This window comes from Simochromis diagramma, unplaced genomic scaffold (assembly GCF_900408965.1).
Source record: "Simochromis diagramma unplaced genomic scaffold, fSimDia1.1 OVJJ01000293.1, whole genome shotgun sequence".
Classification (NCBI taxonomy): Eukaryota; Metazoa; Chordata; class Actinopteri; order Cichliformes; family Cichlidae; genus Simochromis; species Simochromis diagramma.
Genome location: NW_024386801.1, coordinates 14,588,565 through 14,613,314, shown reverse-complemented (window position 1 = coordinate 14,613,314; position 24,750 = coordinate 14,588,565). Strand labels below are relative to the sequence as shown.

Here is a 24,750-nt window from a genome sequence, read left to right as displayed (position 1 = left end):
TGCGGTGCTCTGCATTTTCAACATGGAAAAAGCAGCGGGGGTTGCCGTGGCAACAAATCCCAAGTCAGCACAGAGCGCACACCCCTCTGTTCCACACCCCCCTACCACCCTTGCAGCCGCCTCCTCCTCCCCCCCCCCGTCCCCCTCCTCCTCCCTGGCCACCTCTCAGCAGATCGAAAGCTACGACCTCAGACCGGCCTACTTAGGGGAGCAGGGATCAGGCTCAGACCAGGGATCATGTCCAAAGCTCCACTCTCGATCCCAGAGCAGGAGCATGTGCCAGCGGATACTGGTGCGCAGCAGACAGTCTTCCCTCTTCTCCTCCCTCTTCGTCTTTATTCTATTGCTGCCATTTACTTTGTACTCAAACCCCTCAGAAGGTGATTTGTATCCATAGTCTGCTAAGTAGCAGGTTTTGTCGTTTAAGAGATGTGCTTCTTCCAATCCCTCTCATATTCAGCACATTCATAAATTAAGAGCGGATTGTGGATATTACCGTGGAACTGAGGACAGATCAACTACAAAAGCTAAAAGTGAGAGGCCTGTCAGTTTATCCCAACTTGGTGCCACATAATCCTGATTTGAGCTTATCACAGTGATTGTAATCACAACAAAGGATTTTGGCTGTCTAGAGTAATATCAGAATTAGGGCTGAAAAGATTGTGGTTATTGTTGTTATTGAATAATCTGTGAATTATGTTTTTTTCTGCTTAAATCCATGGTGATTGAGAAGTTCAGAGAACCCAAAGTAGTTTTTTTGTTTTTTCTTGTTTTTCAGACAAAGACGGTATTTAAAGGCAAACATATTTTCAGCTCCATAATTTTGTTCTTGGACTCTACCAGAGTAGCTTTTCACACGGCAGAATCATCTTTATTCATCTATACTGTCTCATCAGTTCATCCATTAACTGAAACAAGCTGATTTAGCGCCTGTTCTTTAAGGCGGACCTCCCTTTAAGACAAACTTGTTCTGATTGGCTGCCCATACCACTCTCCCTGACATCATTGAACCAAGACTACAAAAAAAGCCTTTAGAGCAGTCTGAAGCCTGAGCTGACTTCATTTGTTTATTATCTTCCACTGTAAGACTTGTGTAAGCCCTTTCAACTCCCCTTTTTAATTTGCAGTGATAAAGAAGCTTGAGCAAGAAAATATTTCACATTTCTGCTTGATTAAACAGCTGAATCGTTTCATTACTTGCTAAAGAATCTTGATTGTGTTGATATTATTGTTTGTTGATTAAGTAATTGATTAAAACATGCTGTAAATTTTCTTTGGACTTTCGCCGATGAGTAATTCACTTCTTATCTCATGCTTCAGCTGTGACGGATAAATAGGCCTTTTTATTAGAGTTACGAGTGCAATTTTTTTGCTTCCCGTCTAGCACGAAGGCTGTGTGTAACTCAGGGTAACGCAGTGAGCTGTTCCGGAGATGACAGACTGCTGGCTGACCGTGTTGGAGCTGATGTGCTATGAGGCTGAACTGAGTGACGTGCAGCTCTTATGACAGCTGATCTGACGTGCTTTCTCTCATCTTGATTCCTGGATTAATTACAATGCTTCTTGCTTAGCATTTTAATTGGGAGTAATCATATATGTACGAGAAAAGCTGCGCAAAAATAATTTCATAAAAACATCCACAGTGTGTGTCATTTTTTTGGTAAAACAGCCAGCTTTCTTTATCCAAGTCTGCACTGATGAGCTCTAAAATATTCAGCTTTTTTGTGGACACTGACATCGAGTTGTTAATTAAATATTGTTGTGAATATGAATATCACACATTAGTGCGATGTAGTCCATTGTGAGCCAAAAGCTCAGGGTTCACACTGTTCTCAATGCTTGGTTTAAGACTGGTACATTTATGTGCCAGCCTTAATTTCATATGATATGCGTTTTTTCACATGCCTCTAATCATTGAACGGACACATCGCCTGCTGTGGGTTTCAAAGGGTTTACACGTCAAATTGTCTGACACAATGCACCGTGACATGCAGCAATTTGTGTTAACCATCGAGTGATCATAATAGACTGTTAAAACAGTTGGGCGGGGCTTTGTGGTTACATTCAGTGACATTAAAGAGAAGCTGTGTCTTTGCAACTTTGCTATTTGCTAAGCTTTTCAGTTTAAATAACATTGCTCCTGGTAGGATGTTGTTTGCAGTCACGCTGCTTCTGTGCTGGTCTTTAACTTTGAGGTAGGAGAGGTTATGTAATAATGACGTGCATTTCCTCACCTGTTGTGACAGTTTGTTTCAAACGCTCTGTCAGACTCTCCAGAGCTTCACTCTGACATTACGTTTAACCTTGGAGCAAATCAGGCAATTGACTGTATAACCCCGTACCAAATGTAATGTTTATGTTTTGTTTTTCGTTATTTTTAACAACATCCTGACACAAGAGCCAACCACTGTGAACCTATATAAAGGTGCACTTACCAAGAATACTGTTGATATTAATAATAGTAATAGAACCGTGATCTAACATGGAGATACTTTAATGTTAAATTATACTGTAACATGTCAGTGAAAGTGGATATATGCTGGTCATGTCTTCTGCCAATTAGAGGAATGTTGGATAAAAATAAAGCTGCTTATCACTTTAAAACTGATGGATGCTAGCAGATCTTATGACCTCCGTTTCTAGTTGCTCACCTCAAATTTGAAAAAACTTTAGTTGCTTGAAATTGCTCAGCGTCATTTACTTTCTATGATCTATGGTTTCCTGGACGCTGTGAAATCTTTCCTGTCTAGAGGAAGCTTAAGAAGGCTGATTTAAGGAACTGCAAATCATGTAAACTAAAGCTACTATCTTGCAGAACAAGACCAACAATGTGACGCTAAAAAAAGATAAATGGATCCCCTTTAAGAGCCTGTAACCCTCTGTGTGTAATCACTTTTTAAAACCAGCTGCTGTTTCACTCGACTTGGAGATGTTGAGCTGTTCAGTTTCAGTTTTGTTTATCTAGCTCCAGTTTGCAGAAACTATCTCGAGCTGCTTTTTGAAAGTAAAGACATTGGAGAGAAAACCCCAAACATCTGAAATGAGCACTTGGCAATGTTGGAAAGGAGCAACTCTTTTATAAGAGGAAGACACCAGTAGCAGAACCAAGCTAACAGAGGGGCAGCCATTAGCAGATCAGAGGAAAGAACAGAGCAGCAAAAGATGTTCACAGACAGATTTTTGCTCTTTTTATGTGGAAAACACACAAACACTGCTGTTGTCACCTGTTGTCGTCTTGTTGATTATTGATTTGCAACCTGATCTGCCAGTTTTTCCAGTTTCTTTCCTCCCCGCATCTCAAATGAAAGGATTTCCTCTTTTCTTCATTTCACATTGTTACAGTTTTTTGTTCTTTTCTATTTTCTTTTTTTTGCACAAAATCAGCAATTCTTAGGCATCGTCTTGGGCTTTCACATTATAATGTTAGTCATTTTTCACAGTTTTTTCCCGTCCCTGTAGGTGGATTTCCTAATACACTTAGTTTTCAGCTGCATGCCTTCTTTGCAACAACTGTATCCTCTTTTGTTTTGTGCACAAAAACAAAGCAAAAGTCTTCATACGAGTCCGAATCATGGTCCCTCAACGATGAGTCATCATCATTTAAAGGTCAATTGTGGTTTTTAGCCATGTTAGTCCACTTTGTCCTCCAAAGACTACTTTCTACTATTTGGCTCTGGGTAAGTGAGTAAGTTGTGTCCCTGGACAGAATATGGGTTATTAGTTGTATTTCAAGACAAAGGATGTCAATAGGGAGTAGTTGCCAGTCAGGCGAGCCCTCAGGGTTCGCGCTCATGTGTTTTCTTGTCTGGCTTTACTCATCAGCATCACAGACACACACATGTCCTGATCTGCAGACGCAGTGGAGTCATGATATCTGCATTGAAGTCACAGGGAGAGGCTTGTTTGGTATCTCCTCCAGCCAATCGGTCTCAAATATTGCCTGTCTTGATTTGAAATCTTTTTTTCATTTCCTCCCATAAATTGTCTCGCTGCATTTCTCCCTCTCGCTCACACGTATAGGCTCTCACAATCAGTCGCTCTCGCGCACACAATAAATGTGTCTGGAATGTGTGACGTGGACTCGATGCGGCCCAGGCTAGCCCTGTGCCATTCAGCCGCTAATCCCCCCGGTTTAGGATTTGCTTTTACAGTCCTGTGTGCCAGGGACTGTATTCTAAACTCGGCCGTAAGAATCTCTCACCGACTTGTCATGCTTTCCCAGGAGGAGGAATGCAGTGTGGCTGAGTGTGAGCTGAGTCATAATTAACGTCTGTTGATTGGTGTGTTTCATTGTTCGCCCAGTCAGATTCCTGGTGAACTAGTGACATTTTCTTTCTGAATGTGGGATTGTGAAGCATGTTGGCAGCCAGACGTTTTTTTTTTGTTTTGTTTTAATTGTAATTACAGGCAGTTTACATTGCATTTCCACGAAGCTTAGATAAACAGCTCAGCGATGTTGATCTTGTTCCTCTGTGGTTGAAACGAGCTGTAGCTCTCCTTATTCTTGCAGTAAGTGGGTAACACCTGTAATGTGTATACATTTTTGTTTGGTTTGTCTTCTTCAGGCCTCCCCTTCCTGAGAGCTCTGTGGAGAAGATGAAAAGGTTCCGGCGACGTCTCTCTCAGACTCTTCGAGGCAGTCACACCATCGACGAGTCACTGTCAGAGCTGGCCGAGCAGATAACGATCGAGGAGAACGGCCTGAAGGACAGCGGTGAGGCCTAAAACTCTTAAATCTTATCGCGTCTATCAAGTATACTGCCACTACCAGCACAGCTTGTCACAACTTTATAAATAAAGCGATTTAAGTGGAGGAACCCAGCTTAAGATTTATGTACAAAATGTCAAAATGTCTGTAAAGTCTGTTTGATGTGATTTATTTCAAACACCAGATTGCCGTGCAGAATTTCCAGCACATTTATATAATGAATTGCGTGTCTGAAATGGGATTTAGTGGCTGAATTTTAATGGACTTAATTTGTTTGGCACTTTCATCTAAATCCAAATCCACATTTTTATCTATTGCTGACCCAGAATCTGAACGTTTAAACTGCTCAAAGTGTCATCTTTAGCTTCAGCTTGGCGTTAGCAAAAGGATGTTGCACTGATGATTGAGGTCCTTTTCTTCCTTTTCTTTCTGAATTTGCTCGCTACAACGAACCTGTCGAATAAGTTTTATGTCCATTCAAGACTCTGAATGCCAGTTTTTAAAGGGGCTGGTACTGGTTGGTGGAAGTTGCTCAGATTTGAAATGAATTGTAGGGATGTCTACTCATATAAACATATAAGACCTATAACTTAATAACTGAAATAAAAACATAAGATAAGAGTCACATGAACAAGAGGAGCCTAAATAGAATTTAAATAACTCATCTTGGAAAAGCCAAATGTGTTTGGCACAACAGTGCGTTCAGATTTTTGATTACAAAAGCTGTAAAAAAAAAAAAAAAAACTACCTAAACTGCCAAAAAACAGCCCATTTACTCAAAAAAGTCCACAAATCCACAATTCTTGCATATTACAACCACCCCTTATGCATATTTGATTTTAGGGGGAACTGCTCCTTTATTACCTACAGTTCAGACAATAAATGTGAATTTCACAGGAATGACTTCTTCCACTTCACAGCTCTGTATTGATTGTTGTGCTCAATCTGTCAGTTTATTTTTTACTGTAAAGACACTCTGTTCTTGCTGGCAGACACTGTATTTATTTATTTACCATTCATCTCCATCCTGCTGAAGGTTGTGACCTTCTAGACGTCAAATAAAAGCCGTGGCACAGCCGCCTATCTTTTCTGATATTTACAAAATCTGCACGGAGCAAGCAAGCCAGGGAGCACGTCTCGGTGTGCTAGCAAGTTGTTGCCATGGTGCTCATGGTCTGGAAACATTTTAGAGTTTCCATGACATTGCCACGGCGACTTGGATGACTTGGTGAAACCAGTGAAGCATCTTGATCCATTTGCTGCCCCCCACTTTTTTTTTTCTTTTTATCTTTTTGCTCCTCTTCTTCTCTTTTCAGCACCCCTCCACCCTTTCTCCCCCCTTTTTCCCTTTTCAATCAATCAGATCGTCTAAGCTCCCACAAAGCCCCTCCCCTCCCCCCATCGCCTTCTGAGAACTAACTAGGCTTTGTAAAGAGCTTTTTGTGCAGCGACTAACACAAAGTTTGGCCAGAGTGTTCTGTGCTTGTTGAGTGGGGACAGAGAACTATGGTGTGTGTGTGTGTGTGTGTGTGTGTGTGTGTGTGTGTGTGTGTGTGTGTGTGTGTGTGTGTGTGTGTGTGTGTGCGTTCCTGTGTGTGCCTGCTTGCGTGTGGGGGATTTTAGCAGCCTGTGTAACAGCAAGTAGGGTAGAGAGGAGACAGAATGGAGTAGCCAGATGAGATTTGATCTGAACTCTCTGATTGGGGAAAGCGTTGTGGTCCTGATCTGATTATGTAACACTCATAACTGAGGCCAGCGGCAGCAGCAGCTGCCCAGCGATAAGGGAGAGGTGGTATAAGGGCCGGGATAATACATGCCTGCTAAATCACATATATGATGTCAGTCTGTCATGATGTGCCAAAAAACCCCCCAACAACAACAAAAAAGAAAGATAATCATGGTTGTAATACATATGTAACATGCCATTTTCCGAATTTTCAGCGACTGTGTTGGCGTAGTAAAATCTGTTTTTATAGCCCAACGAGACCTGAACACCCACAGCAGTCTGAATCGGCCTCGAAAAGGCAGCTTGAATCTTGTAAGCTTAATTTTGGCAATGGGGATTTACGTCAGAAAAATTCACTGAGAATCTGTTGGATCTGGAAACTGGAAACCAGACAACTGGTGAGCTAATATTGTTGAGGCTGGTGGTGATGATATGCAGGCTGGTAATGACTACGCTGTTATTCCTGGCCAGAGTGGGACTTTAAGAGGGGGTACTTTAAAAAAGTAGACATGTACAACTCAGAAAGTATGTGGAGGTTGTGACCAGTTAAAAAGTAATTCAGAAACTGTTGAATAGAATCATTAGCAATCTCGCTCAGCTGTAATCAGGACAATCTGTAGCATTTTGCTGTTATTTAAGTAAAATGTCAAAATGTAAAATACCCCCCACACACACAAATTACAAATTTGTTAGTTTTGACTTCTCCTTATCAGCGCTTATGATGCAATATTATCCTGGTGGCGACACCTTTAGGAGAATACCGCAGCGAGTTCTTGCGCTGTAATGCCAGGTATAAATGGCTGCATATGTGTGATGACGACGTGGCAGTGAGCGATGTGACCATTGCAGAGGGTATATTGGCAGGTTAAGGAAGAGGCCGGACATCATTTGGGAGAGCTGATTCCAACACTTGTTTCTGCAGTCGTATTCTTTCCGTCACTTCCCAGAGTTTGTGACCATAGGTGAGACTAGTAACGTAGACTGACGGGTAAATCGACAGCTTTGCTGTTACGTGCACATTTCTCTTTAGTGTTGCGGTTGCTGTACAGACCAGTACAGCATCAACAACACTGAAGAAGATGCTGCACCAGTCCGGCGATCTCCATTTGCCATTCCCTCCTTCCCTCACTCATGAACAAGACCCCAAGTGTTCAGTCCGCCATTTATGACTGAAAACTGTCCTCAGACTTGGAGGTGCTCATGCCAGCTGCTTCAGACTCAGTTATAAACCGACCCAGTGCAACATGGGAGTCGTCTTTTGGCGAAGCTAACAGAACCACATCAAAAAGCAAGATGAAATCCTCTGACCACAGAACCCTCCACCTATGATTGTGTCTAAAAATTAAATCCATAAAAATTATGAGCAGATTTGGTGACAAAGGGATGCTCTGGCAGTCTGACTGGAAACATGTCTGATTTATGTGAAACGAGCTCCCACTGTGGTTGTACAAGAACCAGACAGTTAGTTCAATACTCCGTCCTCCTCAAGCCCCTTTTGTGGGTCAATAAAACACTTTAAAATTCATTGGGCAAACTCCCCCACACCTCAAGAAGGTAAAGATCTGGTTCAATGTCCTGTTGCCAGGATGAAATCCCTCAACTCCTTATTCTCTGCAGTATTCCTAGACCTTCCCAGGTGCTGGAGAGGAGAATCCCTCCTTTGGTCTAACCGTGTTTTCAGATGCGTTCTTGTCTATAAATGCTCAACGATCTGTTGTAGGAGAGAGTGCAGCACAGATAGAGCGTGCAGGAGGCAGCCCATAGTACAACCACTTGTTTGGTGTGACTTTACTGGACCATTACCCACCGCAAATTAGCAATGAGCGTTTGACTCTAGCTAAAAGCACTTTGGTTAGTTCCCCAAATTTTCTCTATACAGGAAAACCATTCCTACTATTAACTTGCTTTTGTGTGTGGTTTTTTTTTTTTTTTTTTTTTTTAAACAAAATGGATCTACTCTTGATAAACCAGGTAATCCACTCTGTGTTCAAAGGCTGATGATGTTAATGGCTTTACCAAACAAGGTCATGACAAACAGCGGTGGACTGTAAAACCCAAGCCCTTGCATTACAGGTCCTAAACACATACAAACACTTTTCTGTCTGACAGTTGTTTTTTGTTTGTTTCATTATTCTTGGGAAGTAATTATCTCCTCTGTAACTGTTGACTTATGTCTTGTCTTTGTCCTGTCTGCTCTTTTTGCATACATGGGCCTCTGTCTGAGTTTTGACTTCTACTCATCTTCTCTTGGGTGTTCTTTTCTCCTCATTGTCATATTTGGTGTTTTGCTGTTTTGCATTCAACTCTGTCAGCTCTAGTCGTGCTTTTGGACAAAAGCTGTTCATTGTCAGTGGTAGATCCTTTCCACAAGCCAAACTCACACACCTTAGACCAGGGTTGGGGAATCCAGGCCTCAAGGGCCAGTGTCCTGCAGGTTTTAGATCTCACCCTGGGTCAACACACCTGAATAAAATGATCAGGCCTCTGGAGAACTTCAGGACATATTGAGGAGGTTATTTAGCCATTTAAATCAGCTGTGTTGGATCAAGGACACATCTAAAACCTGCAGGACACCGGCCCCCGAATTCCCCACCCCTGCCTTAGACTGTCAGGCATTTGTTTACAGACTTTTGATTGATTGATTGATTGAATCTTTATTTTGAACATGTTGAAAAAGTACAACAAAATAGAATTAAAAGAGACAAATGAACAAAGCAAAACAAAAGGAAAATGAGCAACCACAACTCCAAATAACGTTCATGTTCAAAAAGGAGCAGGAAGACTTTCATACACTTTTGATTATTTACAGTACAGGGGTTACACTGATTAAGAAAACATTGCTGCTCTCCTGGCTATGTGTACAATTAGGTAACCCGAAGTTCATTGGGAAGATGTGATACTCAAATATCAAAACAGATTAAGGTTCAATTTAATTCACTGTTTTTTGGGGGGTTGTTTGTTTTGTTTTTTTAGTGAGAAATTTGTTAATTTACAGTGTAGAACCTAATGTATATCAACCCAGCAGTTTCATTTTTATTGGTCACCTTGATACAAAGCCTAACAATACAGTTTGTATATAAAAGATGGAAGGTGACACCAAGTGGTTTGGTAATTATAAGGAAAGTATCAAAGAGGCACATTTTGAGGCCTTAATATAAAAGTTTTGGCTGCAGCCATGTAGAATTTCTTTCTGATTTAGAAGTTACTTTGATGAATCAAAGGGTGGACTACTAATTTATCAACTATTGGTAGCAAGGCTGGTTAACAAGCTGTATCCTTGAATTGTACTGCTGCAGCACAGAGACACAAAATTAGTGCTAAGAACGCACTAATAAAGTAACAGAAGTCAAATAAGCACAAATACCTGGAATGGTCTGCACCACTCAGCAAGGCGTAATATCAGTCAGTCTAATAAAATGCTACAGAAGGCAGGAAACACACACACACACACACACACACACACACACACACACACACACACACACTCAGTGAAGAGGCCCAGTTTAATAACTGACAGAAGAGGATGCTTACCAGACTCTGAGTGGCTCCAGCTGCCTCAGTCAGTGCAGCCATGCTCAGTTATCCAGGTGGATGAGTTATAAAACCTGGAGTTGTTATGAAAGTTGAAACTATCATTTTTTTTCTGTAAATGTAATCAAATTGACCATTAACTATGTCCTTTTGGAGGGAGCCTCAAGTGGCACTTAGAGGAACTGCAGTTTTTGTCATTTTGCGGGGGTTTCATTTTTAATCTCTGGAGGTTGCCCCTTGGTTAATTCCAAATTTGAAGCCTTGACCTTCCCTCTATAATGCCACTGTCTTCTTTTTATTAGAACCAGGAGTATGAGAGCGGTAAAGTGCTAAGTTAGTTGGTAATACTAGTGTTATAGCTTAGCGAGGCACATCACCAAAACTAAAGTAGACTTCTTGGATGGTCTGTAGCATCCAGCGTGTTCTGATATTTGTTAGATAATACCACTCAAAAAGACTTAAATGCCACAAAACGCTGTTGATGGGTAAGATTCAGGGACTTGAATAAGCAGAGGTGCCGTCTAGCAGATGGGTAGTGCCTCCTCTGTGTCAGTATCTAGCTGTTAGTAAGTAGTCGTGATCCCCATAATGCAAATTTTGAGCTTAATAACATTTAGAAAGGTGAAAACAACCCATCCGCCACCCAGTTTTTATAAGAACTGGCTGTTATGTAGTGACGCAATCAGCAACATAAATCATCCGACACATAAGATTGTCAGAGTACCTCAGGATGAATTTATCATTGGATTGCTTTGAAGTGCATTAATCACATATTGGCCATGATGAGTCTTGTTCACATTAATACCACTTTCTTTCAGCGCCATGACTACAATGTTTTGTTTTGGGTTTTTTTTATTTTGTTCTCATCTGTTGATATGTGCTTGTATACTGTGTGTCCTGTCATCATCAAATAACACAACAAACTCTTTCTTCTCCAGCAGAGCCCATTGTGAGGAATGGCCGTCCTCCATCAGCCCACAGTGTCCACTCATTTCTTCACCAGTACACAGGCTCTTTTAAAAAGCCGCCGCTCAGACGGCCTCAGAGCGTCATCGGAGGAGGACTAGGCTCTCTCATGGCCATGCCTCGCAATGGTAGTCGCCTTGGTGAGTCACGCCTAACCTGCCTGCTGTCAAATTTAATATTTGACTTTTATTTTTCTGGCTTGAAATGAAGAAATAGCCAACGATTTCTTTTGTGACCATACGTGGAAGGTGTTGAGCTGCTGCTGGGCCTAAATTCCTTGTCATACCCATTTCTGTTGAGGGAACTGTATCACGCATGTGCTCAAAGAAATCATTGCTTTATGCAAAGATGCACTTCAATTTATCCGCTTTTGTGGCCGCATTTTTGTCCTTTTTGCAAAGAAATATAACTAAAAATAACGACTCTGAAAACCAAGTTTGCTGTCAACTTGGATTTACAGTCCAGATACAAATTCAAAATATGAATATAAAACCCCTGGAGGGAATGAAAATGCTGCAATAGTGTATGAATGAGAGCAGAGTTTTCTCAGGCGTGGGTAAATTACTCCGTGATGTATGGCTTTGTCTCATAAAGCCTGTGGCACTGAAATAAAATCTAAGTCAAACTCATTAAGAATATTTACCTCTTGTATATCGTCTGTCTGATACAGCCAGTAGCTTGATAAGAAAAGAGGGAGTCATAAAAGTGTCCGAGAGAGTGTTTTTCTTTCCTGTTGAAGTCATTATCTGGTGTTGCGCCCTGCCCTGTTTTTACAGACCTGCTCCATTTGTCAACCCCCCCGTGCTCTCTGTAAACTTTTCTCTTCGCTCATCTCCAGATATCGTCCACGAGAACCTGAAGATGGGGTCAGACGGAGAGAGCGACCAGGCATCCGGGACTTCCTCTGATGAGGTGCAGTCGCCCACGGGTGTTTGTCTGAGGAACAGAGGGAACAGACGCATCTCTGCGGAGGTGAGATTTGTCTCTGTGTTTTCAGAACGTCGTTGTCCTCGTGTAGCCTCTCTGCTTTGCAAAGTGTGGATATATTGTAGTGTGAGTCACTGCAGGGCCTACACTTAACTCAGTGGGACGATTGACTGTGTTGCCACACATCTCCTCACCTGGTGTGATGGTTCAAATTCCACTTTGTTAATAAGCGTGCGCTGCGATGACTTCACTGATAAATGACAATAGACTTATCTGTAAGACGCGAATGTGAGCTCCGTGCTGTAACTCGGTGTGGGTGTATTTGTGCAGTGTGTCATACACACACTGCACAAATACACACACACACACACACACACACACACACACACACACACACACACACACACACACACACACACACAAGTCCTCGGCTCCTGTTGCAATATGAGCAGCGCACACATAATGTTCAGACTGATTTCATGTAATGTTCCTCTGAAGTTGGTTTTGAAATCTACTTTAAAGAATCTTTTATTCATCAGCACATCCACCCACCCAAAACCCCCTCTGATTTACTTCCTCTTTCTCAAACACACAGAGCCAGACATGGGCAGTTCGATTGCGTTTCTCCGGTGGTTACATAATCTCAACACATTACAGAAGACATCTCACTGTAATTGCTTTTATCTAAAAGGCATTCCATTTTCCCACAAGTATTTTTTGGATCCAGGGCGTTTATTTCTGCACATATTAACAACAGTAATTCTTTTCTATTTCATTGATTTGTATTTTCGTTCCTACATGAACATGATTCCAAAATAGTTTCCTTTATTAAAGCTGTATGTTCAAAGCCAACAAGAAGAATCTGTGGCATGAATCTGATTGTTTCACATACTGTAGATTACAGAGATGGACACAGAGTACCTGTGCCACAATAACAAATAATAAACACAAATGTGTGTTTGTGTTTGCACCCCCCACCCCCTGTTTTGTGTTCTCATGGATCATTAGGATGTCACATGGAGGTGCCCTACCCACCTGTTGGTCAAACAATCTATTTGCTAGGTGCAGCCAATCAGAAGAAAGTTAGCCTTATCTCTTCCCCACATAGAGACAACATTTGACAACCTCTTCTGTACTTAAGACTTCTGTACTCAATAACCATGACCATTTGAAAAGGTTCCAAGTTTTTATAGGGTAGCTGGATAGGCCGAGGCCAGCCTCACTACCTTCTGGTGCACACCTTTTTGTAATTTTCTTCTAACAGCAGGCCTGAAATATGACGCAAAGAGCTCAGTTCAGAAAAGAGGGTGAAGCGTTAGTCCTGGTAGGCTTTCAATGGGTAAAGAGTCGAGGGAGGGTGAAGGAAGCTAAAACACCTTGCCTTATTAAACATTCAAAACTGGTCTAGCAGAGGCAAAGAATATAGCTGTGGAGCCAAAGATGGGCGCATTAAGTCTGCTTTAAATAAAAAACAACTTGTTATGTATGTTTAGCTTTGAAAAATGTGGTCTCTTATATCAGAGGATTAAAAATTAGAGGCAGTAGAATATTTCATTTTCACAAATTCTTTTTGAATGGAGAGAATTAAGTGTTACTTGGTCTTTAATAGTGTTGAATTCAGAGCTTTAAAGCTTTTATTAGTCCAGTTTAACTTATTGTAGATTTACTTTTACTGAGAAAACAAATGTTACTTTGACTCAAGCACGCTGCTACTACATCAAACTTTGCAAAACTCATTTATTCCAGTGATCCGCAGATATCTGTATTAATTCATATCTGCAAGGAAATGGTGACGGATTGTCATCATCATCATAGAGAAGTTTGTCAAACAGCTGTTTAAAGTTTTATTCTTTACATATAAGCAGAGGTAACATGTCATTTTACTGTTTCAATCAATATCTGACCCGATCCCTCCCAAAACCAATAATTGGTCCCTTTAGCCCAACGTAAGCTCTACCAATAGGACTTCAGGCCGTGCAGCTGACATAAAGTAATGCAACGAGCCGCCCACTTTCCCCCTGAACTGTGGCAGGAGTTACTTCATAACATCGCCATTCTCAACTCAAATTATATAAAAAAAAGCATGACAGGAAAATAGATTCATATCCATCCATAGTTTTCATTTCCTTTTTCTGCATCACTGTTTTAGACATTTTTTCACCTTCTGTCTTTCTCTTTTTCAGAGACTTATTTTTCTTTGTGTTAATACAAAATATAAAATAAAATGCAAAGAAAGACTTTCCAGTTTTACATAAAAGGAGTCAAAGGAGAGGAAAAAAAGAAACTGTAAGGAAAAGGGCTTCCTTATAGTCTTGTGTTTTTATAGGTACAGTTGATGCCACTGAACCACATGTTTTCACACTAGCTGCTGGGTGGAAGGAAAAGTTCTGATTGAACAACACACACTTCCCTCCTTCTGTTTATTGGTTGCTTTGATTGCAACCCCTGTGGGAGTTTACAAGCAGATAGCAGCATCTGCACAGACAAACCAAGCATGCAAACCTGCACGAGTAGAGGGGAAAAAATGCTTGGGGTTTAGTTAAGCTGCATTTGAGGCTGCCCACACAGAGAGATGATACATCACCTCTTGCTGCTTTTTTTGAGCGTGTCTGCAAGCAGTACACCTCACACTTCCTGTGACTGTTTCACAGCCAGATAAAGTTTTTAGTGTTTTGGACACGCTCACAGTTCTACTTGCAGCTTCTGTCAGCCCAGCAAATCCAGTGTACTGTTTGAATGAACAGAGTGATTGACTGCAGGCTTGTTGTTGATGAAGTGATCCAACAGTGAAATCAGTGTGCGGCCTTGTTCTTTGTCCCCTCTGTGCCACTGTGACACTTGGAGAAGGGACGGCAGAGCAGAAAAAATAGGAGGAGGAGCGAGGACGTCCCTTTGGGCTGGTCAGGTAGCAGATTGTTCTCCTCAGACTGCAGTGGAAGCAGTGCCATTTTGGGATTACATCACAAGGATTACTGTAATACGGTCCAGATGGGCCCCTGTTGTAACAGATTAGGACGAGTTGATTGGACAAACTGGAGGGGGGTGGAGGGGTTGCAAAGGTCAGGTGATGGATGGCATCACTTACTCTGAGGACAAGCCACCAATCCTGGCCCTGCACACTGAAACCACAGAGCAGCAGAGCGAAATCTAATGTATATTCTTAAACAAATAAAGACAAGCAGAGTTCCTGTTATGTTGATATGTGCAGAGTGCTTTTGTTTTCTCTTTTTGAGAATCCAGAGCTGTGGTGTCTTTACTTAAAAATGTTTTTGTGAACAGTTAAAGCTAAAACAATAAGCAAACCTTAATGCCTTTTTATTGCCTTGAAATGAATGTTTTTATGAGTTTGTATTTAGTTTGTACGCACACAAAACAATAGAGATGCCGAATCTGCACCAGAATGTCAACTTGCTCCAAGTTTTAATGAAGACTACACTTCCTGGAAGCTGATCACATGGCTAAATGTGTTTGCTGTTAACAACCACAGAGCAGAAAGCTGACTCACAGTCACCGTTTAACGCAAAGGCTGAAAGTCACCGATCCTTCTAGAAGTCGGTCAATTTCAGTTTACGGGTTTATGAGCTTGTCTCTGAACTTGTGTTGAAATTTGAAAAAGGTTGAGGTTGCGTTTTGCTTTTTTGTGCGTGTTGGCTAAGATGGAGGGAGGAAGCAGTGGGGTGACCGGTGTTACCTCAGAGGGAGTGGAAGTAGATTTACAGAGAGAAACGTGGGATTAATAGTAATCTAACAAATAGAGGAAATGCATGATGGGAAGAATCCAGGTGTTAGATTTTAACTGTTTGATTGTATTATGTGTGTTTGAGGGATTTTTATATAAAGAATCATTAGAATCATGCTTTGTGTTCTTGTTTTACTTCTTTAAAAAGACTTACCCTGAACTCTTAAGGGCTCCACATACAGCCTTTACCATGAACACAAGTCCAAAACTGTAACTGTGGCTGCACACGCACGTACCACACTGGCTTCTCTGTTAACCAGTGAGGCCTAAAGTACACCCACAGATTCTGCTTGTTTACTTTGGGTTTCTGCCATTTTGTATCCAATCAGAGGTATTTATTCAGAGATTATGTTGTTTGCTAAGGGTTTGTTTGTTTATTCATTGAGGTGTTTTTTATAATTGAGTTTTCTTGTTTTTGTGTAGGACCTGAACAAACGTTTGTCCCTGCCAGCTGACATCCGGATACCTGACGGTTACCTGGAGAAGTTTCAAATGAGCAGCCCACCCTTCGACCAGCCGCTGAGCCGACGCTCCCGCAGAGCATCACTGGTGAGAAGAACAAGAGGGATTAGAGGGGAAGAAGTAAGAGAGAAGGTGCTGAAAAGACACGGGAGATAATTACAAGTTGTCAGAGAGGAGACAAGTGCAGAGTGATACTGTAAACAGGAAGTCTGCCTATTGCACATGTCCTTCACCTTGAAGCTGGACTTGCAGGGGTCACATCATTGGCTAATATATTCTCCTTATTTTTGGAATTTGGTTGAGAAAAATTACGACAAAGTAGTTAAAAGTAAAATGTGCATTTAGTTCATTTATTTAGTCATCGAAGTCATTGCAAGCCCAGGAATCTGGGCCAAGATGGAAACACAGAGAAATTCCCTGTGTGGTTCACTGGAAGGCAGGTTTATTCTTGCTGTAGTCGTCCTTGTGTGTGGTGCAAGCCAGAAGTGATGGCACAACTACTGGCTTGTTGTGCATCTCCCGAGTTTTGTAACCTGTCGGGCACATCGTGGGCGGTGAGGTTGGGCTGGAGGCACAAATCCGTGAGCGGGTCAGTCCCTGTGAACTTTTCGAAGCCACATCAATGCAGTATACACTCACCAACCACTTTATTGGGTACATCTAGTACAGGGTTTGGCCCTCTTTTGCCTTCAGAACTACCTTAATTGTTTGTGGCACTGATTAAACAAGGTGCTGGAAACATTCCTCAGAGGCATTGGTCCATATTGACATGATAGCATCACATCATGATAGCATCACATCATGATAGCATGTCTGCAGATTTGTCAGCTACATCCATGATACGAATCTCCCTTTTCCATTACATTAAGGTGATCTATTAGATATCCAGTGACTGTGACACAAACTGAACTTTTGACACAAGGTAGAATTGATCCACGCTTTAATGTTTTTGCACCAAATTGTGACGCCACCATCCAAACGTCAGAGCAACAGTTGAGACTCATTAGACCAGGCGAGGTTTTTACAACTTTTCTTGGCCATTTAATGAAAATTGTAGTCCCTTGTTGTGCGCTTCTTTGTACCTCAGTTGAATTAACTTAAGTAACTGTCGCTTTCCTACCAGCTCGAAGCAGTCTGGCCATTCTCCTCTGACCTCTGGCATCAATATGGCCTTTTCTCCCAGAAAACTGCTGCTTACTGAATATTTTCTCTCTTTCAGACTGTTCTCTGTAAGCTCAGAGATGGTTGTGCAGGAAAACCCCAGCTGGCATTTTTCAGCTTTCAGTTTCTGAAATGCCCAGACCCGCCCATCTGGCACCAACAACCACATTCAGAGTCATTTAAATCACCTTTATTTCCCCTTTTGATGCTTAGTTTGATCTTCAACAAGTCATCCTATACATGTTTACATGCACTGATTGCTGATATGTGATTGGCTTAATAGATAACATTCAGTTGACCATGTGTACCTAACAAAAGCAGCTGATGACTGCATATCTGTTGTATAGTGAGTGCATCAACCATAACCGCAGCTTCAGTGGCCATGCTGCCACAGTGATCACACTAGCTCATGACCCCTTGAGGATGGGTCATGAATAAGTGATCTGTTCATGTCACCCGAATAACCACGACACCATAAACTCAATAAATAATTAATTTCCCCAAAAGTATTCATTAATTAATGTTGTTGGTGTTAGCAGTGTGTCAGTTTTGTAAGTACAACATTCTGTGTCACAGATCATTAAAGATCTCCTTATTGATTTTTACATTATTGGGAGTTTTTAGTAGTAAATTCTAAACGGCAGAGCCATGTTTGTTTCAGGGTTCATTATATAGCATTTTGCAGATAAAACTGTAATAACATTAAAAACTAAATTCTTTCTTTTGGCAAAAGCGACAGTGAAGAGTGCTAATTTGAGAATCAGGGGTGGACCAGAATGAGAGAAATGGAAGCAGAGCAAGAGTCAGGAAGTGGCTGCACATGGATAAAGATAGCTCTGAGGGTAATGTTTTATTTAAATGCAGCAAGAAACAGAAGTGAGAGCGTCAGAGTTCACACCTTATCCTCAGCCGATCAGAGCTCATCCTCTCAGCACTCATTTTTGTCACGAGCCTGAACGATTGTCCTGTGCATCTGTCAAAAGCAGAACAGAGGAGTAAGTAACACTCGGCCTCGCCCAGGCCCAACTTTATTTGCATACACACCCCTTTGCAGAGTTTTTTCAAAAGCACTGACTGGATTTGCTCAGATGATTGGCTGTCAGACCTCTCAGCTTTTCTGGCGCTGGTCTTTATCCAGTGCACAGGTCTGTTTAAGCCTTGTGAAGATGCTGGCTTGCAGCAGTGACAGTTATAGCTCAGTTATTAAATAGTTTGTGTGTGTTCTGGTTATAACTGAATAGTTGTGAAGCGTTTAGTGATTTATTATGCGTGGAAGTAATGATTGTTTCAGTTATTATTTATCGTGGAGAATATTGGGTCAATTGATCAACCAATCCTTGTTATATTTAAATGATGAGAGTAGTAAAATGTGATGTAAAACGACACAACCATATGGGATTTCTTTATAGCCTCAAATATTTTTCTTAGCACACATGAGAAACGGAGAAAAATCCAAATATTAGAGAAACTGAAACTAGCTATTTTTTTATTATATATTTAGCTCAAAAATATAAATGAAAACATGTTGTTTGTTCGACTCGCCCATAGACACGTTGTAAAAAGCCATCGGGTCTTTGTCACAAGCAATTAGTCGGGATGCTGGTTTGGTTGTGTGACCCCCACGCCCCACTCTGTGATGCTGCAAGGCCATCATGAGGATTTGTCCTGGTGTGTGTAAGCCTGTCACTGCTAATAAAGACACTACCCTCATTAATGCTGTTTGTCCTTTTCTTCCCTCCAGTCAGAAATTGGATTTGGGAAGCTGGAGACCTACATCAAACTGGACAAACTGGGGGAGGTATGTGGCACAGTTTACCTTGAAAGCCTTTCTTTATCACCCCAGGTGCAAACGTTCTCATAGTGAGTGATTAAAGTGCACACAGGCACAGTTGTGGAGTTTACTTTTAACCTGAAACACTGAACCCCCCCCCCCTTCTTTTCCTGCTGTATAGGGCACGTATGCTACTGTGTACAAGGGGCGGAGTAAGCTGACAGACAACCTCGTGGCGCTGAAAGAGATCAGACTGGAGCATGAAGAAGGAGCACCGTGCACGGCTATCCGAGAGGGTACAAAAGATTTTAGCCACAGAACGCTATTTGGTCACCAAGCAGTCAAATATAAGTGCTTGAACTTTTTTTACTTATATAAGCTGATTTGTTTTACGTTTTATGAACAGTGACGTTTGAACATCTGCAGCAAGATGGAGTGCAAAAAACAACTTAGTTAACTGAAATAGAAAAGCAGATTTTAGAATAAATGCTCCTAGAAAACAACCTCAAATACAAACAAACAGGTCGTGCCTGTAGGTGGTCAGGTTTGTAAATATATCCCAGCACGAGCAGACACTGGTAGATTTGGAACTTTTACACAAGCCGAGTCTGCACATAACAGACAACTTAGCGAGGACTGATTTTAAATCGTATCTTTATCCACTTAGTTACACTTAGATATTAGCTAAAGAATACACAGTTTAACATGCTTGAAATAATATTTTTTCACCAACAAGGTGATTCCCAAAGAGCTATTAGCCTAAAACTCTTTATGTGGTGTGCAGTGTGATTAAAACAAATTTGAGGAAACTGCACAAGTGATTGACAAACGAAGTGACAGACTTAAAAAAATGTGTCTACAACAGATGAACTCAATTTCGAAGTCATATCCTTAAGAAATAGGAAAACAGTCCAGCAAAGACCTGTCACATGACCTGAGAGATGCATCTGGCCCTGCTTGTTGTTTGCTGAAGCCTCATCAGACGTGGTCTCAGTCGAAGGAGAGCTATCAAGAAGCTATTTGTCAAGAAGAAGAATAGAGAGAAAATGCTGTGGCATGCCACATTACACAAGAAGTGAACTGAAAATCACTGACTTACACGTCTTACGAAGTGATGAAACCAAATTTGACATTTTTGGTTCAAGTCGTTGTCAGTATGTACGGAGAAGGTCAGGAGTGTCTGCATCCATCTGTAAAACACACTGGAGACGCTGCCATGTATCAGGGCTGCGTTTCAGACAGCGATGTTGGAGATCTTGTCAAAATTGGTGAAATTACAAATGCAAATAAAGTCCGATTTTAATCGTGCAGTGTTTGTTTCTGCCAGTGCAGTGAAAGCATACCTGGACAGAAAATCACACAACGCGACACTTTTAGTCACAGACTGACCTCGGCTTTATTCAAGCATTGACAAAGAATTGAATACAAGGCAGCCAACATCCAAGGAAGAGCTTTGAATGTCTTTCAAAAAGAACGTTTCCTGAAGATTACTTACAATTCTACAAACTTTCTTTATGCCTTATACGCTTCATTTCCATTTATGCTTTTAATAAATCGTTGCACCTATTTCCCAGTTTCCTACCAAATGTAAAGAAATGAGCCGTGGCTTAAGAGTTTTGCAAAGCACTGTATTTCAGTGTCATCTTCTGGCAGCTTGAGTAAATTCAGTTTGCGCTCACTGACGGTGCTTTGTTTTTTTAGATGGATAAATGTATTTATTCAAGTTTCTTCATCACCAGGTTTAGCACGTTTCACAAAAAAACGTTGAGTTTGTCATCTTTGAGAGTCGCTCGATTTATGTGGATCCTTCACTGGGGTTGAACTGGAGGCATTTTCTTCTTTTATTTTGCAGTTTTATGCGACCTTATATGGAGAGCGGTGTTGGCAGCACGCTCTTGTTTTGAGACTTTGTTGATTAATTTGAGCCAGATAAGCTTTCTTTGTAAGTCTCAGACATTTTTGTAAGATTGAAGGATTTATAAATAAACCTCTCTTGGCTTAATCAGCGTGAACACAGAGGCATCAGAGCAAGAAGTAAAGCAAATGTTGGTTAATGTTACTTTGAGAGAATAGAAAATAAGCTGAGTGTAATCACACCCTCGCTGTAACAGCTGTCTTCTTCTTCTTCTTCTTCTTTTTTTCTGCGTGTGTTCTTAGTGTCTCTACTGAAGGACCTGAAACACGGCAACATCGTGACGCTGCACGACATCGTCCACACAGACAAGTCGCTCACACTGGTGTTTGAATACCTGGTGAGACCAGCAAAACCTCTGCAGCCTCCCTCCTGCATGACTCACGATGTTCTCTGCAGGGATGCTTAGATTAAAATATTTGACGTTATTATTATTCATGACTCTGTGCGGAGTATGAAGGCTTACCAACTGTTGCAGTTTGTGTGCCTGTAGCGTCCCCGCTCTAACGCCCTTCCTCTCTTCTAGGACAAAGACCTTAAGCAGTACATGGATGACTGTGGGAACATCCTGAGCATGCAGAATGTCAAGGTGAGACTCCGCAAGCTGCCTGCTGGCCTGAGCACCTTCATCACCTGTCAAGAGTTTGTAGCTGCTGGTGTGGGTGCAAGAAGCATTGTCAGTGTGCCCCCTGGTGGAGAAGTGTAGACCCAAGGGGATAAGTAAAATGGGCTGCTGCAACCTTCTTTAAACATCCCTGTTTTTAGAGTATTTAATTAAAGAATTTCATTCATGATTGCGCATCTGCAATATATTACTTTGCTGAACACCACTGTTTTTTTTAAACTCTTTATTTTAGAGTTTTTAGTTCATGGACAGAAAAAAAAACAACCCCAACTAAGCATACATATATATTTGGGTCCATATAATTTTACTTGATGTATTATGAATTCTCGCACTTTTAAGTAAAGCGAGCTTAGGCTAAAGGTCACCTGTTCCATCGCATAGATAATACTGATGGTGCGGATTCATCGTTTGAGGCCTGGTGATTCTGGTTTTTGTCAATTTTTTTCTAATTGTTTTCTTCCTGGCTAACAGTAATTTCAGTTACCAGTCGTTTTTTTTGTTAACCACATCCTCATTAAGTAGACAGAAATACAAGACCTCAGTACTGTTGGTGATCTCGTATCAGCGCGTCGTATTTTGGCACATGACCAAAATGTGTGTGAGTGATTGGCCTCCAACTTCCCACACGCAGCAAGGCTCGATCACCACTATTTTATAATAACTTTATCAACACGATCATATGTACTGATCGAGAAAATCTCTTCCTTTAGATTTTCCTCTTCCAGATCCTGCGAGGCTTGGCCTACTGTCACAGGCGGAAAGTTCTCCACAGAGACCTGAAGCCCCAAAATCTGCTCATCAATGACAGAGGAGAACTAAAACTGGCTGACTTTGGTAAAAAATCAATACATTACATTAAAATGTTTCTACAGAGCTATTTTTTTTAAACCGATGAATATTTGGAGTATTCTAAATAGCTTCCTTTGTATGAATTTCATGACATTTTTCCAATATGTCCATATTTCTGCTCCACAGGCCTGGCGAGGGCGAAGTCTGTGCCCACTAAAACGTATTCTAACGAGGTGGTAACTCTTTGGTATCGGCCCCCCGACGTGCTGCTCGGCTCCTCCGAGTACTCCACACAGATCGACATGTGGTGAGTGGGCCTCGCTCGACGGGGGGGGATTGCAACTATTAGGAAACGCTAACGATGCTCGTGGTTACTCTCTTATTTCCGTATGGCTGCACAGCGACGGCGCAGGCCGATGTGATCCTCTCGGATTGGTTTTCTGTCGTGAAATTGCCACTTCAGTGATTTGTGGAACGGGCACAGGTGTCTGGAGCTCATTTCGTTTAGTTTGCGCCCTTATGAGCGGGCGGGTGTAAAGAGACTTTGCTGCTGATGGACACAGCCTCGCTGTTAAGACAATGCAGCTGTAAATGGTTTCTCCGATCTCCAATTGAGAGAAACGTCAGGGTTGGTTTAGAGATGGAACACCTGTTGAGTCAGGCTGCTGTTTAAGCTTCAGTCAGACGCATCTTTGTGACCTTTCCCACCTGTTTGTGTCATTCTGTCAGGGGTGTGGGCTGTATATTCTATGAGATGGCTGCAGGCAGGCCGCTGTTCCCGGGCTCCACAGTGGAGGATGAGCTGCACCTCATCTTCAGGCTGCTAGGTGAGTGCTGCCCTCTGCTGACAGAGGAGCGTTCAGACTTTTAACCAGAGCCTTTAATCGCATTAACCCTGGCATGTAGCCCCGTCCCCCCTCCGCGGCTCCATGAAACAGCCCCATCCAGCTGACGCGGGCTCTAACAAGGTCTATTAAATGTCCCTCCACAGGCACTCCTACAGAAGACAGCTGGCCTGGAATATCCTCCATTGATGAGTTCAAGTCCTACAAGTTCCACAAGTACAAGGCACAGTCCCTCATTAATCATGCCCCCAGGTAAGCCTGATACTTTTTTCTCTCATTTTATCTTTATAACTTTACTTCTACACCAGATGCAACATGTCCCAGCTTAGGCTGTGTTGCTGCTGGTTGTTTCAGGTATTTATGGAGCAGTTATATAAACCTTACTGTTACCCCTCCATTCACCTCTCTTGCCTGGTTGTCTGATGACTGGAGGTGGAAAAGTGTTTCTTGTGACACAAATATAAGAGGAGAGCTTGTAAGCAGAGCTGTTTTAGCTTTTAGTTAGACATGAGTGTTGGAGGTTTGTGTAGTTAGGAGCGTGTGCTCTTTATCATTTCCTGTAAGGAAATCCTGTGGAATAGTTGACTCTGTTTGACTTCCTTAACACTCGCCTCTATCCATGAGTCAGCCCACCTTTACTGACCCCCCCCTCCATCCCTCCTGTTCTTTTTTCCACCTCCAAACTCTTGTCCCACCCCTCCCCCACACGCACAGGTTGGACAATGATGGAATCGACCTGCTGATGTCATTCCTAAAAGTAAGTCTCGCCATATCTGCCAGGAATTAAAGAGACGCTAAAAACATGTGACACATTTCGCAGCTATGTCAGGACTGTGTATTTGGAAAGAAGCGCACGAAGGCGTGCCAACACATTCGCATGCGATCGCAGGCTGCTGAGCCAGTTCTTTTGTTGTTCTTTAATGGCTGAAACTTTTGTTGCCCTAAATTTCAGTATGAATCGAAGAAGAGGATCTCTGCTGATGAAGCAATGAGGCAGCCATACTTCAGGAGCCTGGGGCCACGTGTGCACACGCTGCCAGAGAGTGAGTAATGAAACGGTGATGCAGTAATGCAGACTTGGCACCATCCGCTCAGTACAACTTGAAGGGTATTGCAGTGTACAGAGAGGATCACTTACAGCCTTGTAACAGAAACACTGTTCACCCGGCACGTCTTCTTCTTCTGTTGCACTGACTGACTGTGTCTTTGGCAGCCGTATCCATATTCACACTGAAGGAGGTGCAGCTGCAGAGAGATCCCGGCTATCGGAACTCATCATACCCCGAATCAGGTGAGGAATAAAGAATCGAGAAGAGGGGAAGTGGGAAGCACAGAAACTGAGTGAGCGAAAAGAGACAAGTGCAAGCGTAGGTTTTTGTAGTACGGCCCACTCAATTGGCCAAATTATTAACATAATTGCCACAATCTGCATAAACTCATTATGAGGATTAACTATATTAAACCGCCATAGTGCCACATGTATAATTAAACATGTGCTTGTAAATTTTGTTACATTCTACTTCCTGAAATTTCATGCTGTCCTTCAAAGACTGATGCTCACATGTAAATTAAAAAAACAAACAAACCA

General features: G+C 41.9%; 1 protein-coding gene across 2 annotated transcripts in view; it reads left to right on the top strand.

The window, feature by feature from the left end:
• LOC120730000 (cyclin-dependent kinase 17-like) overlaps positions 1-24,750 on the top strand; it is a 35,522-nt gene that overhangs the window by 8,470 nt on the left and 2,302 nt on the right. Inside the window, exons 2-16 of one of the 2 annotated variants that reach the window (XM_040026060.1) lie at positions 4,566-4,714; positions 10,904-11,071; positions 11,770-11,903; positions 16,021-16,146; positions 18,962-19,018; positions 19,173-19,287; positions 21,149-21,243; positions 21,430-21,492; positions 22,239-22,362; positions 22,504-22,624; positions 23,047-23,144; positions 23,309-23,414; positions 23,877-23,919; positions 24,115-24,205; positions 24,376-24,453. In XM_040026060.1, coding sequence (XP_039881994.1) covers positions 4,597-4,714; positions 10,904-11,071; positions 11,770-11,903; positions 16,021-16,146; positions 18,962-19,018; positions 19,173-19,287; positions 21,149-21,243; positions 21,430-21,492; positions 22,239-22,362; positions 22,504-22,624; positions 23,047-23,144; positions 23,309-23,414; positions 23,877-23,919; positions 24,115-24,205; positions 24,376-24,453 — 1,537 coding nt within the window. In that variant the 5' untranslated portion in view covers positions 4,566-4,596. The remainder of the gene's footprint in view (positions 1-4,565; positions 4,715-10,903; positions 11,072-11,769; positions 11,904-16,020; positions 16,147-18,961; positions 19,019-19,172; positions 19,288-21,148; positions 21,244-21,429; positions 21,493-22,238; positions 22,363-22,503; positions 22,625-23,046; positions 23,145-23,308; positions 23,415-23,876; positions 23,920-24,114; positions 24,206-24,375; positions 24,454-24,750) is intronic. The other variant, XM_040026061.1, reaches the window with a different exon arrangement.